Here is a 15006-nt window from a genome sequence, read left to right on the forward strand (position 1 = left end):
GAACAAGACACCGCTCCTCTTGCAAAAAACTGTTTAAGAAATCCATATCCTCTCCCTTCATTCCTTGGGCATTTCAGAAATGATATTCCTCCCCCAACTACCCCCGTCAAAATAAAATGAATCCAGCCAGCTCCTGCTGTGTGTCCTTAAATCCATTCCCTCTAGCTTCGCTGGTTTGAAAGCCTGTACCCTAGAAGGGGCCTCCTGCATTTGCTGGCAACCCTGCTCAGTCTGATCGCCACAGATAGTGCTTTGGAGTGAAAAAAAGGGGGAAAAACCCTCTCCTTGGAGATTTCAAAACAGATTCGACCAGCTTTCAAGTCTGTGCACTTGCGGAGTGGCAGGGTTTGGGGAAGAGGGGTAGGGGACTTGGGGTGTGGGTGTTTGTCATAAACAAATAGCAACAGAATTTATGTCTATATAAATTTGGGTTTCCCTTGGCATGTCTGGTGTCTTTCTCCCTGGCATCGAGGGTGGGTGCTGTGCAAGCCTGACTTCCCTCACACTTTTGCTCGGGGGTGTGTATGTGTGATGGAATTGAGGAGGGGGTTGCTGTGTTTTTGATCTGATTCACTTGACAGATTATTTGAATCCAGCCCACCTTTCCGCACATGTCAAACAGATGGGATCATTGTTAAAAGCCTTGAGAGAGCCGAGGCTGAGCGGTGGGTAAGGCAGGGAGGGGGAAGAGAGGAGGGGGGCCGAGGGAGGGAGGGGGCACCTTCTAGTAGCTTTGTGTTTTTCACACATTGGAACTGACAGGAGCCCTTCTTCTCCGTGGGGGTGTGTGTTGCGGGTATGGGGCTGATGAGGGGTGGGATGGAAAGGAGAGGGAGGTGGGGTGTTGGTGGGCAGGGTTATGATGTCACAGCAAAAGTTACAACAGGAGGAAAACACAGAAATGGTTCAACATTTTTTTTTTAACTTGGGACTGCCAAGAGCTGAAGGAGAGTGGTGAGCAAAGGAATGAAGGGAGAGAGAGAGAAACTAAACTGGAAGCTTGAGTTTTGTGTAGCTTCTTGAAACCTTATGAATGGATTGCTAGAAGCTGAGAGCCAGGAGAGACCTATAGGGGATGCAAGATCCCTTACACATTAAAAGGGGGAGAAAAGCAGGCGGAATTCTTCTTCCTGGCTGTGTTATCCCTCCTTCCTGAAATGAATGGTAGGAAACCTTTTTCTGAGGGTTATGGGGTGGCATGCGGGAGGGGGAAGTTTACTTCTTTTCTTACCTGAGTATCTTCCCTTTACTTGAACTAAACCTCCTGTCTTCCTTCCCTCCTTTCTTTTCTGCTCCCTCTCTCTGTCTCCCCTCTGCTTTCCTGGCTTTCTCTATATCCCCCTCCCCAGAGCCCTAATCTTTATTCTTGAACTGCTTCAGAAAGAGAGGGAGAGAGAGAGAAAACTGAGTCAAAAGTGAAGGGAAGGAAAAAGGGCAGTCTAGGATTGAGGGGTATCTGCTTAGTAATAGCCACGTGCCTGAGTTGATATCTTCTTGGGGGACTTGCATCGAGGCTCCAGTGGATGCTACATAAGGAAACAGGACATACTGGGAATGAAGTGTTTAAGATACAGCATTTATAATGCAAACAAGTCAGTTCTTAGTTGGGGTAGAGGAGTTTAGAAGATGATGAGGAGACTCAAGGCAGAAGAGGCAGTGTGATCTTACTCCAGAGTATGTGGACTGCATGTTTTAGATGTGGGCAACACAAGCAGTGACTTTAAAAGTGTAAGTGATTTTTCTTATTATGTGAATGAAGGACACAATGCGTTTCTCTACTGTTTCATACCACCTGCGGTCAGACATCCTTACTTGTGTTAAGAATTCAAAACCATGCCATGTGTTTGTCCATGTATACATGTATGTATTTCTGTACATGCACATGCTTTTGGGAAGTGGGGACCCTTTGAGAAAGCCTTTATCGAGGCATTTAGGCAAACATTGCATAGGTTAAAATTATGACATTTTCTTCCCCATCCTTTCCATCCATTTCAAATCAATTGGAAACATGGTTGCTTGGGTCTAGCTGTTCATTTTGGTAAATTACTTATTTTGAACATCTCATTTGTTTATTTGCTCACTCAGCATATGGTGACTTTTAGTAACTTGAGATTGAGAAACTTCTGAGATAAAAAGAAGATCTATGTAGTATGAATTCATGGCATTTCCATTTAATAGTTCTCACAGCAGGATACTTGATTTCTCCTTTCTCCCATGTCCGATTTAAAGTGAATTTAAGATATTGTTCTTTTAAATCCCAAATGATTGATCAAAGTGAGAAAAAATACTTCATTTGTTTTGTTTGTGACAAAACAAAAGAAAGATACAAGGGATCCCTGAAAGGTTAGTGTGGGCTTGTTAGGCAGTAGGTAGATCTGTTCACAGTAAGTGTGTGTGTGTGTGTGTGTGTGTGTGAGAGAGAGAGAGAGAGAGAGAGAATACACACAGAGAAGAGTACTCCAAAACAGTATTGATTCTTTGCTATTGATTGTGTAGGCTGCGGCTGCTGAAAGAGAAAGCCCGAGATGTTTACTGGGGAAACCAAGAGTAGTGTCTGTCCCCTGTGCCTTGGTGAGGTGGGGAGGTTTTCAGGAGGAAGGAGGGGACAGGGAGGAGTAGGTGGAGTGATGCATTGAACTTACTAGCTTTGACATCATCATTGTCTTTAAATGAAAAACAAAACTAAACAAAACAAAACAAGAAGATATCTACAGGCAGAGAGAAAGGGAACCAAGGGGAGCAGGAGAGACTGGAGAGAATAGGTCCCCTGAAGTATATACTCTTCTTTTTGCTCTTTTCCCGATCTTCCCAGGAACCCATAAGACTCCCAGAAGGTGAAGTTAAGAGCTCCCAGACTCATAAGGTTATTAGAACAGCAAACTGGCACCCCAAAGAACTTTACGGAGACTTGCAACCTACCAACAAGTTGTATGAGGGATTAAAATCCTTCAACAACCAACAACCCCAAGCATCAAACTGAAGGAAACATTCTAACCCTCACGGACAGAGTGGAAGCTGGATGGGGACCTGACTGAGGACATCTGGAGAATGAAAGTTAAGTACCACCTTGGATTTTTGTGCCCCTAGATTATTTTTGCATTTTAAAATAAGAAGCATCAAATTACATGTTTCTGCGTAAAAGTTCTAGCAATTTGTTTTAAGGTGAACTTATTTTGGCTTAAGGACTACAAAAAGAGAAGGTAATTCACAGGGAAGGAAGAAGAGAAAGAAATGAAAATTAGAGAATAAGATTATTTTGAATGACTTCAGGTAGCGAAGAGTGTTTGTGAGTGTGTATTTGAGACACTTGGCTCATGCCTGTGGGTCTCTCTTCTACTATCAGTGAGGGGAGGGATTATTGAAAAAGAAGGAAAAAAAAAAAAAAAGAAATCTGAGCTTTCTGGGAGGAAATTCAAAGGAACCAAGAGAAATTAAGTTCGTTCTGCAAGGACTAAAATAGAGTAAGAGGAGAGAGGTCAAGGGAGAAGCGTGCAGGAAGCACACGCACCGGGGAGGCATAGAAGCCACGCTGGCAGAGTGGCCAGCACAGGTAACCAGCAGAGGCATTCTTGGGGCTATTTGAAAAAGTTTGGTCTGTGAACAAAACAGTTTCCCTGGTGACTGCAAATCCATTGCTAGCTGCCTCTTTCTCATCTGCCCATCACTCTGGTGTGGTACCCAGAAGTTGACTTCTGGTTCTGTAGAAAGAGCTAGGGGAGGTATGATGTGCTTAAATATCCTAAGAATAAGCCTGGCGATTTTGGCTGGGTGGGCACTTTGTTCTGCCAACTCTGAGCTGGGCTGGACACGCAAGAAATCCTTGGTTGAGAGGGAACACCTGAATCAGGTGCTGTTGGAAGGAGAACGTTGTTGGCTAGGGGCCAAGGTTCGAAGACCCAGAGCTTCTCCACAGCATCACCTCTTTGGAGTCTACCCCAGCAGGGCTGGGAACTACCTAAGGCCCTACTCCGTGGAGGAGCAGGAAATCCATCATACAGGACGCAGCAGACCAGACACTGAAGGAAATGCTGTGAGCCTTGTTCCCCGAGACCTGACTGAAAATCCAGCAGGACTGCGGGGTGCAGTTGAACACCCACCTGCCCCATGGGTAGAGAATGGTCCTACTGGGCAATCTGAGCTGCTGGGAGATGATGACACTTATCTTGGCAATCAAGGATCCAAGGAGTCTCTAGGTGAGGCTGGGACTCAGAAAGGCTCAGCCGTGGCTGCCACCACTGCCACCATTTTCACAACCTCGAAGGAACCCAAACCAGAGACCCAAAGGAGGGGCTGGACCAAGTCCAGGCAGCGTCGCCAAGTGTGGAAGAGGCGGGCAGAAGATGTGTGGGGAGACTCCGATATCTCTTCACATTTCCAACCTTGGTCCAAGCATTCCCTTAAACACAGGGTCAGAAAGAGTCCACCGGACAAAAGCAACCAAAATGGTGGAGAGGACTCCTACCGGGAAGCAGAGACCTTTAACTCCCAAGTAGGACTGCCCATCTTATACTTCTCTGGGAGGCGGGAGCGGCTGCTGCTGCGTCCAGAAGTGCTGGCTGAGATTCCCCGGGAGGCGTTCACAGTGGAAGCCTGGGTTAAACCGGAGGGAGGACAGAACAACCCAGCCATCATCGCAGGTAACACCCCTCTCCTGGGCTTTCTGAGATCCTGAGGGTTTGGCTGGCTTTATTTCTGACAGGTTAGATATAAGGAGCGAGGATGGGAAGGGGACCCAACAGGAAAGCCAGAAAGGGCTAGCCAGGGAGAGGGGGAAGGGCCGTTAGTAATCAGCACAGCAGGATTCCAGACACCATCAAAAAGGAGATAGTGACTGTAGCCATATCAGCCTCTGTGCCTCGTATTGATCTCATGTCCTATACATTGTGCTTGCACTTAGGAGACTTTAGCTCTCTTACCTCTGTTTGAAGTCATAGAGCTCCTTGGTTCTTTGCCAAAAGAGAAGGGGTTTCACACTCCATTGCTGGTAGACCAATATGAAATACCCAGGCAACCTTGAAGACAGATGAGAATCCAAGGACCTGAGCAATGAGTCACACCTGGGCTGGTCCAGGCGGTGAGGAAACAAGGCTGCTAGGTACACAGCTGTCAGGTCCTGCCTGGATTCCTTTTCTCTGAGTGCCCTGGATCTTGGCAGAAAGATACCCTCTGGTCCAGGTCCTGGAGTTCCCTTCACTTTGTCCCAGCAATCATGTGTCCAGCTTAGGAACAGTAGGGCCCACTGGAAAAAGTGAGCACTTATAAGCCAAGATCCCGACTTCTAGGCCTGCTGTTGTTGTAACGACCTAAAAAATGAAACCTGTATAACTCCATGGTTTTGATCAGGAGCACTTGCCTGGGAACATGACCCACATTTCTTTTCCACTATACACAGATCTTGGTTTTCATGGAGAGTCACCCAGAAGGGCAAAGAAAAATTAGGTTAAGAGTAACTGTTTCCTGTTGCCTTACTGGGAAGGTTGTAATGAAGCAAGGGGTCATGGATTAGACATGATATTTCATCATTTAGTACCTTATCCTTTTGAATTCCCCATGACAGAACCTAACACAAAGCAAGGTGCATAGTAGAACCATATAATCTGCTTAATTTGAATTATCCACAGTGCCCTTTCATGTTTTCCAGTTCCATTATATTGATAGGGAAACTGAGGCAATAAAAGGCATGCAATGCAGGCTGGGAATAGAACTCCAGGACACTTGAATTGCTTGAAAAATTTCCAAATTAAGAAAAAATTCTCAGGTTACTGGTTGCCTGCAAGAAAGTTTCAGACTAAGGAAAGTAGTCGGCAAGGAGGGAAGTTCTTTCAAGGGGGGTGTTGCTGGAACATCCCTTCCGGACACTCTGTCTCCCCCTCTTTGGCTGTGATTTCTTCTTCGGAAGCTGGGATTCCCAGACACTGAGCATCCTCAAGTCTTGTGGTTTTGCTGTATTTTATTTTTGGGTGGGAGAGGGGGTGGGGAAAGGGGAGAAAGAAGGGTTGGGCTGTAAGTTAGGTGGGGGAAGAGGAAGAGTAGAAGGAAATCCTTATTCTGGGGCCAAATGGAAGAAATAATGAGATGATTATCTGATCAGAGTTGGCAGCTCCACAGTTTCTCCCAGATGACATCTTCGTGCTGCTTAATCTTGCTTCCTAGTACCCATCTGCCAGGGAAACTGTGTGCTTGCAGTCTAGACTAAGACCCACGACTCTGCTTTCCCCTCCTCTTTCAGTAGCAACGTAAAGACCTGGGATCAATTCCCTGGCTGAAGAAAATGAGAGAAAGATCCAATAGGAGTCTATGTGGGAGGCTCTAACTGCTTTGGGTTACTAGAGGCCAAACCTGGGGAAACTTGACTCCTATCCTGTCCCTCCTGTGTCCTGTCTGATGCTCTGCATAGAGGAAAGCAGTGTCATGATTCGATTCCAGTTACAGTATTTCTCATGGCACCTCCCTCATCCCCACCCCAGGACGTCTTTCTCCCTTGCCCACCTGTCCACTGCCACCAACTGCTGCCAACACTGCCACAGCACCCACTCAGATCCTTCTCTAAAGTGCCCATCTGAACTCTTTTAACTGTAAGCATGTAAAATTGGGCAGGAAATCTTTTGCAAACTGTCTAGCTTCTGAGTTTTCCTTCTCTTCAAATCAAAGTATCCCTTGTGGTGTACTGACATTTCCCCACTTAGGTCTACAGCAGAAAGGTTGAGGGCAGGGAATGCCCAGGGCTATCTCATCTCCACCTACCACTCTGTATTTTTCTTTCAATTTCTGTACATCAGAAAATATTCAGTAAAGATGTAGGGTAAAGGTCTGGGAAAGATGGAGGTTGGGAACATGGTTTCATTCTTCAGGATTCTAGCAACAAGGCTCCTGAGGGCTTGGGCATCCTTGTATGCTCACTGTGTTTAGCTGCTTACACTTCACCTGTGGTCTCCATGCCTGAGAACCATAATGTTGCCAAAGGCATTTGCCCTAATCTACTCATGCCTATGGACAGACCAGACCATCTTCCTTCTCTTCCATACAGCACTTGCCCCTGAGCTGGTCATTGTCTATTCCTAGGATGGTTGGCCTTCACCTATGCAGAATGACAATAGAATCATGTCCCTGGGAGCCACATGCAATTCAGCAATTCTGCTGTTCCACTGGGAATGATCCGAGGTGTTGCGAGACTTGGCCCCTACACTTTTTCAACAGCTCTCAAAGTGTAGCTTCTGTCTACTCAACTTAAACCCAGTTTCCCAATCCTTAATCTACCCAATTTAGGGCATTTTTTTCTTCAACAGAGACTTCAAGCAATGCAGCCATAGCCATTTACAGAGGAACATTCCCCTCTCCAGTCCCAGATGCGGGTGTCTTAGAGGATACTTTCTACACAGGACACTAGGTGGCAGTGTTGCTTCATTCACAGGAGAGTAGGCAGCCACGTAGTGGGGAATGTCTCTGATTTCTTGGAGGACTGTCCTGCCCTGGCTCTGGGCTGTATGTATTTAATTGTCCTCTCCCAGAATGTTGTTCGTAGGCATCCCTTGGGGTCAGCTTTATGCAAGTGTTTTTTGCGGGGCTTATGTGAAAGGGCAAAAGTGTCATTTTTGGGGTTGTGACTAACTTGCACTTTAGCAAGTGGTAAAGAAAAGAAAATCAACTAAAGTTTCCCCTCTCCCTCCCCTACTCCAAACTTCCACATTCTTCCAAAATAGAAAGTTGAATTCCAGAATGAATTGCCAGAATACATTTATTTAGAGTTGAGGACAGCACGGAGCTCACAGGCTTTGGGTGCTGAATGTCTCTCTGGCCCTCGGAAGGGGAGACATGGTACCTGGGTCCCTGCAAGACAGATCTTCTGAAGCGGCCTATTTCCCATAACTGAGACAGAGCAACCAAGGTGTAGGAGAGGACTGTGTACAACTGCTCCACTGTAGAGTCCTCCGTAAGAGTCTCTAGGAAGGGGCTTGGCAGTTCAGGGCCATGTAGCCACCTAGGAGTAGACTGAGGTCAAGAGCCCATTTGGTTGGGCCATTGGAACTGAGTACTGGATGTAAGCCAAATTCTGTCCCATCCACGTGTGTAACTTTTAAGCTCCGGCACCCAACCCCAAAACCATCCTGTTCCTTTCCCTCCTTCTCAACTTCCTTTCCTCTCTTTCAACCCCAACATACACAAAAGAGAAGATTTTAATAGGTTCCTCCTCACCCGTAATTGATTTCAAATGTTCCCTGAAGTTGCCCAGCTGAGTAACCACCTGCAGCTCCAAGTTGCAGGAGACTGAGTCACTAAGTCCATGGCAGAATTGGAGCCTGAGCCCAGGATTCTTCATTCAACAAATATTTATTGAGTGCCTTCCATGCAAAGCATGGCAAGGCCCTGAGGGGAGCACAAAGATGTCTAAGAAACTGTCCCTGCATGAAGACAAGTTTTTCTCCTCTGAGGATCTGAGCATTAGAGTATATGCTCGTGTAGAACTTGGGAGGCAGGCTGACCCAGCATCAGATTCCATCTCTGACGCTTATCAGGGCTGTGGTCTTTGGCAATCCATTGAGCTTTTCTATGCCTTGGTTTCCTCAAATGGAAAAAGGAGAAAAATATATGTGTACAAAATATCATTCCATTTAAATAAAAATGAAAAAAGCTCCAAAAAATGAAAAATAAGACGATGTCTTGCAGAGTCGTTACGATACTTGCACAAGTCATGCATGTAAAGTGCCCACCACAGGGTTTGGCCGTTGTGTTTACTCATAGCCTGGCAGGAGCTAAGAGTGGGAGGCAATCATTACTGGGAGCAGCAGGTTAACCTGCTCGTCTTTGGTTCTAACCCACTAACCTATCATTTTTCCTTAGGTGGAATATTCACTTTAATTTCTTAGGAATTCAGTTTACTAAATTGTAAAATGAGAATGATAGTAAACAGACCTTTTTACAACACAGTCTAATGTGTTGTAAATGCAGTAGAATCAGAGGCCCCAAAGGGCTCATTTATTTTATTTTAAAAAATCCATTCTTTTTAGCCTGAGCAGTACTATTTTGAATAAATTGGACAATGGTGCTAAAGTTTTTTGGAGGCCATAAAACCTTTTAAAAATCTGATGAAAGCTTTGTCCACTCCCTAGAAAAATGAACATGTTCACATAGTTCACACAACGTTCAGAGCTGTATTAGTCTGTTCTCAAGCTGCTGATAAAGACATACCTGAGACTGTGTAATTTATAAAGGAAAGAGCTTTAATGGACTCACAGTTCTACATGGCTGGGGGGGCCTCACAATCCCACATGGCTGGGGGTGCCTCACAATCCCACATGACTGGGGAGACCTCACAATCATGGCTGAAGACGAACAAGGAGCAAAGTCATGTCTCACACGGTGGCAGGCAAGAGAGCGTGTGCAGGGGAACTCCCATTTATAAAACCATCAGATCTCATGAGACTTATTCACTATCACAAGAACAGCACAGGAAAAACCTGCCCCCATGATTCAGTTACCTCCCACCAGGTCCCTCCCACAACATGTGGGAATTATGGAAGCTATGACTCAAGATGAGATTTGGGTGGGGACACAGCCAAACCATATAAAATGACCCTCAAGACTCTTCACGATTTCCTGACGGCGAGAGTCTGTTGACATTATGTATAAAACCCATTGTTTAAGGCCTATATTGATAAGTGTTTTTTTTTTTTTTTTGACATCTAAGAAATGAGATTTCACAGAATGCTGAAACATCCCCTTCTCCCAATAAGAGAGATTTATACACAAGGTGGAGGGTGTCATCCACGTAGAATATGGAGCTTCATAGAAGGCAGATTCACATACATGTGAAGAGATTGTAAAAGGCAGGCCATATGTGGGATCTCTCCCTTTATCCGATAGGACTTAGTGACAGATGAAGAGACAAATCTATACTTTTCCCAGAATCTTCCTGAAGATGAGGTTTGCACAGTCATCTCCTTAGTTGCTTCTTCCTATATCACAGCAAGGTTTGAAGTCAGAGTGTTCATCCTCCAAGAATCCTGTGGAATTGTGCAGTTCCCTCCACATTCTAACCCTGCTCCCTGGTTAGGATCCACATGTGCAGCAAAGTCATGGCCACCTGCCCTAGGCATGGACGACCCATGAATGTGAGGGCTTGCTGTTGGTTTCTGGGGATGGATTTACCCACAGTGATGAGTACGAGTTGCACAAGTTGTCTTGTGTGAATAGGGCATAGCCCCTGATGGTTGTAAATTAGCATCTCTGTATAGAAGGTTTTATCATGTGGCTATATGGCGCCCAAGAAGAGAGGAACGTGGAGGGACTGTATGGTATCTGGTTTAAGAAGTAAAACACACTGTGACTATGACCCTTCTTCTTACAGCCTGTGGCCATGCCCCTCATCCGTATGGGAAAGTAATTTTCTCTATGTCTCTGCCTCCAGGGCTCTTCATGTGTGGTTTTCTAGGGTGCATATTGATTCCTGCCTTATTTGTTATGTGCATGTCTCATTTCTATCCACCGGTAATTCCTCCAGAGCCAAACGCATGTCTGATTAACTTTCGTCATTCCAAAATATCTAACACAGTATTAGAGACTCTCAGTTATGTTTGTAGAATAGAAAAAATAGAAATTTAGACTGCTGACTGCCCATTAGGGATGAATAAAAGGGTGGGAGGAACTTTCTGAAACTGGAGTCTCTTTGTGGGATCCAGAGCAGTGGCTTTCAGATTCTGTTTTTGCTGCCTACTGAGGTATCTTCGTAGCTTCTGAGGGGAAATCACTGAGTGCAGGGTTCCCTTTCCACCTTCAATAGGAGCATCCCTTCCTTACCTCTTTCACGGGAAGGAGGGGCTTAATTACTTTAAGGAAGTTTAAACCCCACAACTCTAGAGCAGGGGTTGGCATGTTATGGCCTATGGGTCACATCAGGTCTAAAGCTGAAGCTTGTTTTTGTAAATAAAGTTTTATTGGCACACAGCCACACCCATTTGGTTATGTGTTCTCTGTGGTGACTTCCCTGCTAACTGGTGGAGGTAAGTAGTTGCAAAAGAGACCTTCTGGCCCACAAAGCCCAAAATATTTACTGTCTGGCCCTTTGTGGAAAAAGTTTGCCAACTCATGCTTTAGAACATTGCTTCTCAAACTTCAATGTGAATAGAGATCAGCTGAGACTATTCTTAAGCTGTCTGCCATGGCAATGCACCTGGTAGCAGGTGCAATGTAAGTACGTCTTGCACACTGCAGGGAGTTTCATGGACCAAGGACCCCAGGCGCTGTGCTCTGAAACACATCACTGCATTTGCTCTGAGGCCACAGATCCCTGGGGTGTCATGGATAAAGGCAGACCAGTTCCTGAGAGACAGTCGTTGACTTTGGCTGGAGGACTCAAAAAGGCCTTGCAGGAAATTCCTTAGACTGCACTGTAGTCAACAACACTTCCATCTCACCTTCCTTCTCTCTTTTTTTTTTTTTTTTTGCTTCAGAGTCAGACTTGCAGCAATGACTGATGGCTCTCCCAGCCTTTTCAGGATCTCTCTATATTTCCTCAGAGTTGTCTCCTCCAGTAAGATCCTACATATTTAATCCTGTATTGGCATCTACTTCTTGTACTAACACAACTACCTTATGCAAATGCAGATTTGGGTTCAACAGGTCTGGGGCAGCCTGAGATTCTGCATTTGTAACAGGCTTCAGGTGCTGTTGCTGCTGCTAGTATGTGGACCATGATTCAAGTTGCAGGACTCTAGACTCTTGAGTCCAGGCTCTTGAGTCCAGGGCAGAAGACAGCAGACTTTTCCTGTAAAAGGACAGATAGTAAATAATTTAGGCTTCTTGGGCCATGCAGTCTCTGTTGCAAAAAATTAAACTCTGTTGTTATAATGTGCAAGCAGTCATAAATGATATGTAGACACATTTCTATGCCTGTGTTCCAATAAAACTTTATTTACAAAAACAAGTGGCAAGCTAGATTTTTCTCATGAGCAGTAGTTTGCCAACTGCTTTGTCCACCATCCTTTTGTGCTTTCCTTTCTAGTTTCACGCTATGAAAAATAACTCCAACAGAGAGACTGTGGCACTGTCAGTGGTAGGGACATACCTTTTGTTGAAGTATAAACAAAACTTCCCAGATATTTCTTGCAGGAAACAAGTCATGCTAGTTTCTTGGTATGAGCACTCCGGGTAGAGTTTATATTTATTTCTTTCCTTTTTTTTTTTTTTAAAAAAAAAGCATACTGAGATGTGACTTATCTTAAAGTTCACATGTTTAAAGTGTACAAATAATGTCTTTAGTATTCTTACAGACTTATCTCAATCTATTATCTCAATTGTCTCAATCAATTATCTCAATCTAATTTTAGAATATTTTAATGGCACCTAAAAGAAATGCTGTACCCATTAGCCCTACCCACTTCCCTCCCTTCCTTTCCAAATTCACCATAGCCATAACCATTGGCAACTTACTCTTTATCTCTATACATTTTGCCCATTCTGTACATTTCATAAAAATGGGATTATACAATATATGATTTTTTGTGGCTGACTTCTTTCACTTGAGGCTTATCCATGTTGCAGCATGTATTGGCACTTCATTCCTTTTTATCGTTAAGTAATATTCCATGCATATACTACATTTTGTGTATCCAATCTTCAGTTACTGGATATTTTGGTTGTTTCCACTTTTTGGCTTTTGTGAACATTGTGTACAAGTGGATATTTTTTCTATGTCTTTTGGTTAGATACCTAGGAGTAGAATTTCTGGGTCATATGATGACTATATATTTAACATTTTGAGGCCCTCCCAGACTGTTTTCCAAGGTGGTTGCACAATTTAGTAATCCCCATCAATGCATAGAGGCTTGGTTTTATACCTCTGACCCTCTAAAATGAAACGGGGGCTGGGCACAGTGGCTCACGCCTGTAAATCTAGCACTTTGGGAGGCTGAGGCAGGTGGATCACTTGAAACCAGGAGTTCAAGACCAGCCTGGGAAATATGACGAAACCCCATCTCTACAAAACATACACAAATTAGCTGGATGTAGTGGCATGCACCTGTGGTCCTAGCTACTCAGGAGGCTGAGGTGGAAGGACCACCTGAGCCTGGTGAGGTCGAGGCTGCAGTGAGCTGTAACTGTGCCACTGCATTCCAGCCCGGGGGACAGAATGAGAACCTGTCTCAATAAAATAAAGTAATAAAATAAAATGGGCTTCTGTGACATCACTGCTGAGTATGGTTTGGCCACTGCCAGCATCTGAGAGCACCTCAGTGGTCTTGGAGAAATGTGCCATTATTGCACAATGAGAAGAGACACCTGGGGCTCTGATGCTGAGGCCTCTGCAATCGCAGGGAGTCCTTCCTAGTTGAAGTGGGTTCTCTCACTAAGCTCCCTCTTCTAGCTTCTTGAAGGTATCCTAAGATGGGCTTTTGCTTCCCTGACCCTTCACCTTTGGCCTGAAGCATATCACTTCCTATTACCTGCAACCTGGCTGAATCCCCAATGCTAGGCATACAGAAAACACTCAGGCACTTAGAAGTCACGGTGCATCAGATTCTGATGCAGCAGCACCTTCAGAAAGAAAAAGAGAAGAGAAACCAAGAGGAGAAGGGAAGATGAAGCTCACATAGCTCACATAGCCATGAACTTTCTCCTAGATTCCAGCTCTATGTCTGGCCCCAGCTGGGTTCTTTGGCAGACTGTTCAGGGTTTGGTGTCTGACTCACAGGGTTAGATCTGGGCCTTTGGGGTCGTCCAGTTGTTTGGGGTGCAGGTGGGGGAAGGAGAATCACTTCCAGGCAGTGGCGTAGAGGGATTTTCTGTAAGAATGGCCTGTGATTATCCTATTCACCACACTCCAGCTTCAGTGCCTGGCACCTGTTACTGCCTTTCCTCCCCTCATTCCCCAGTTTTCATTTGCTGTAAAATATACTATTCTTGGTCCTTTGCATCTCAGGGAGACAATACAGTGGATGAGGCTTTGACTGACCAAGGTGGCACCATTACGGCTCATCCGCAATCCTCTGGGAGCTGTGTGTTCTTTCTCAGACCACAGGAATGAGATGGAAACCCACAGACTCTCTTCTCGGGGTAGAGCAAAGATTGTCAGGTTGGAAATATTCAGGAGTGACAGAGACAGGGTTGGAAAGTAGGAATCACTTTTGGCAGCCCAAACACATCCAACTATTCTCTTGTCAGCAGCAACAATTTGTCCTTCCTCACCTCCTGCCTCCTCCTTTGTGCACTTCCTTCTTGTTTCTTTGGGCTGACCATGTGATTCACTCAGAATGTGTGTGCCAGGAGGTCTGACTCCTCTTTCCTGTTCTAATCTGTGCCTTGAGGAGGCTAAATAAACACTTTATTTGGTGTTTACTAACAGAAGGGCAACACCTTAGTTTGGCTCCTGAACCTGTATACCGTGCACATCCATTAGCTTCAGTTCCTGATGTCATAAACAAGGACACAGATTCCATACTTCTGCTCTTGAGTACATGGAATTACATTGCTCTGGGGGCTCATCAGATCAATTTCAGCTCACATCGTACACCCCCTTGCCCTAGCACCTTCCAGAAAGCATATTTCTACGCTAAGTTTGTATCCGAAAAATAACAGCATCGTTTCTTTCCCATGTTTACTACCTGTCTCAAAACGATCTTCCTCCTTGGATTTTTAAAAGAGAACATCCAGTAAAGAAAACTCAGTGGGCAAACAAAAACATCCTAGTTCTCTTTATGAGTCAGAATTGAGTGGGGAAGAAAAGTGGTTCTGCCCAAATATAAAATGTGGAACCTGGAACCCAAAGTCTCAGAACATTTGAAGTATTGCCATGGCAACTGGTTAGGCCATCAAGATGAGCAAGTATGGTTCATTTCTGCATTAGAAATCTAGTTACCTGATCAGAGGGAACATTGCAGAGCCTATAAGTTAATCAGTTAGTGAGTCATCATTCAAGTGGTGACTCAGCATTTGCTATCTTTCCTACAAATAATTGCTCTACATTCTGGGCAGGTTATAAAAGTAGTTTAGTTTGTTCATTCATTCAATATT

The 15006-nt window shown here is 44.8% G+C and overlaps 1 protein-coding gene across 1 annotated transcript in view; it reads left to right on the forward strand.

Moving 5' to 3' along the window:
• The first annotated feature begins 912 nt into the window (after positions 1 to 912).
• PAPPA2 (pappalysin 2) overlaps positions 913 to 15006 on the forward strand; it is a 303742-nt gene continuing 289648 nt past the window's right edge. Inside the window, exons 1-2 of the mRNA XM_011981444.1 lie at positions 913 to 1164; positions 2813 to 4637. Of these exons, the coding sequence (XP_011836834.1) occupies positions 3722 to 4637 (916 nt within the window). The 5' untranslated portion in view covers positions 913 to 1164; positions 2813 to 3721. The remainder of the gene's footprint in view (positions 1165 to 2812; positions 4638 to 15006) is intronic.

The sequence above is a fragment of the Mandrillus leucophaeus genome, unplaced genomic scaffold (assembly GCF_000951045.1).
Source record: "Mandrillus leucophaeus isolate KB7577 unplaced genomic scaffold, Mleu.le_1.0 Scaffold226, whole genome shotgun sequence".
NCBI lineage: Eukaryota > Metazoa > Chordata > Mammalia > Primates > Cercopithecidae > Mandrillus > Mandrillus leucophaeus.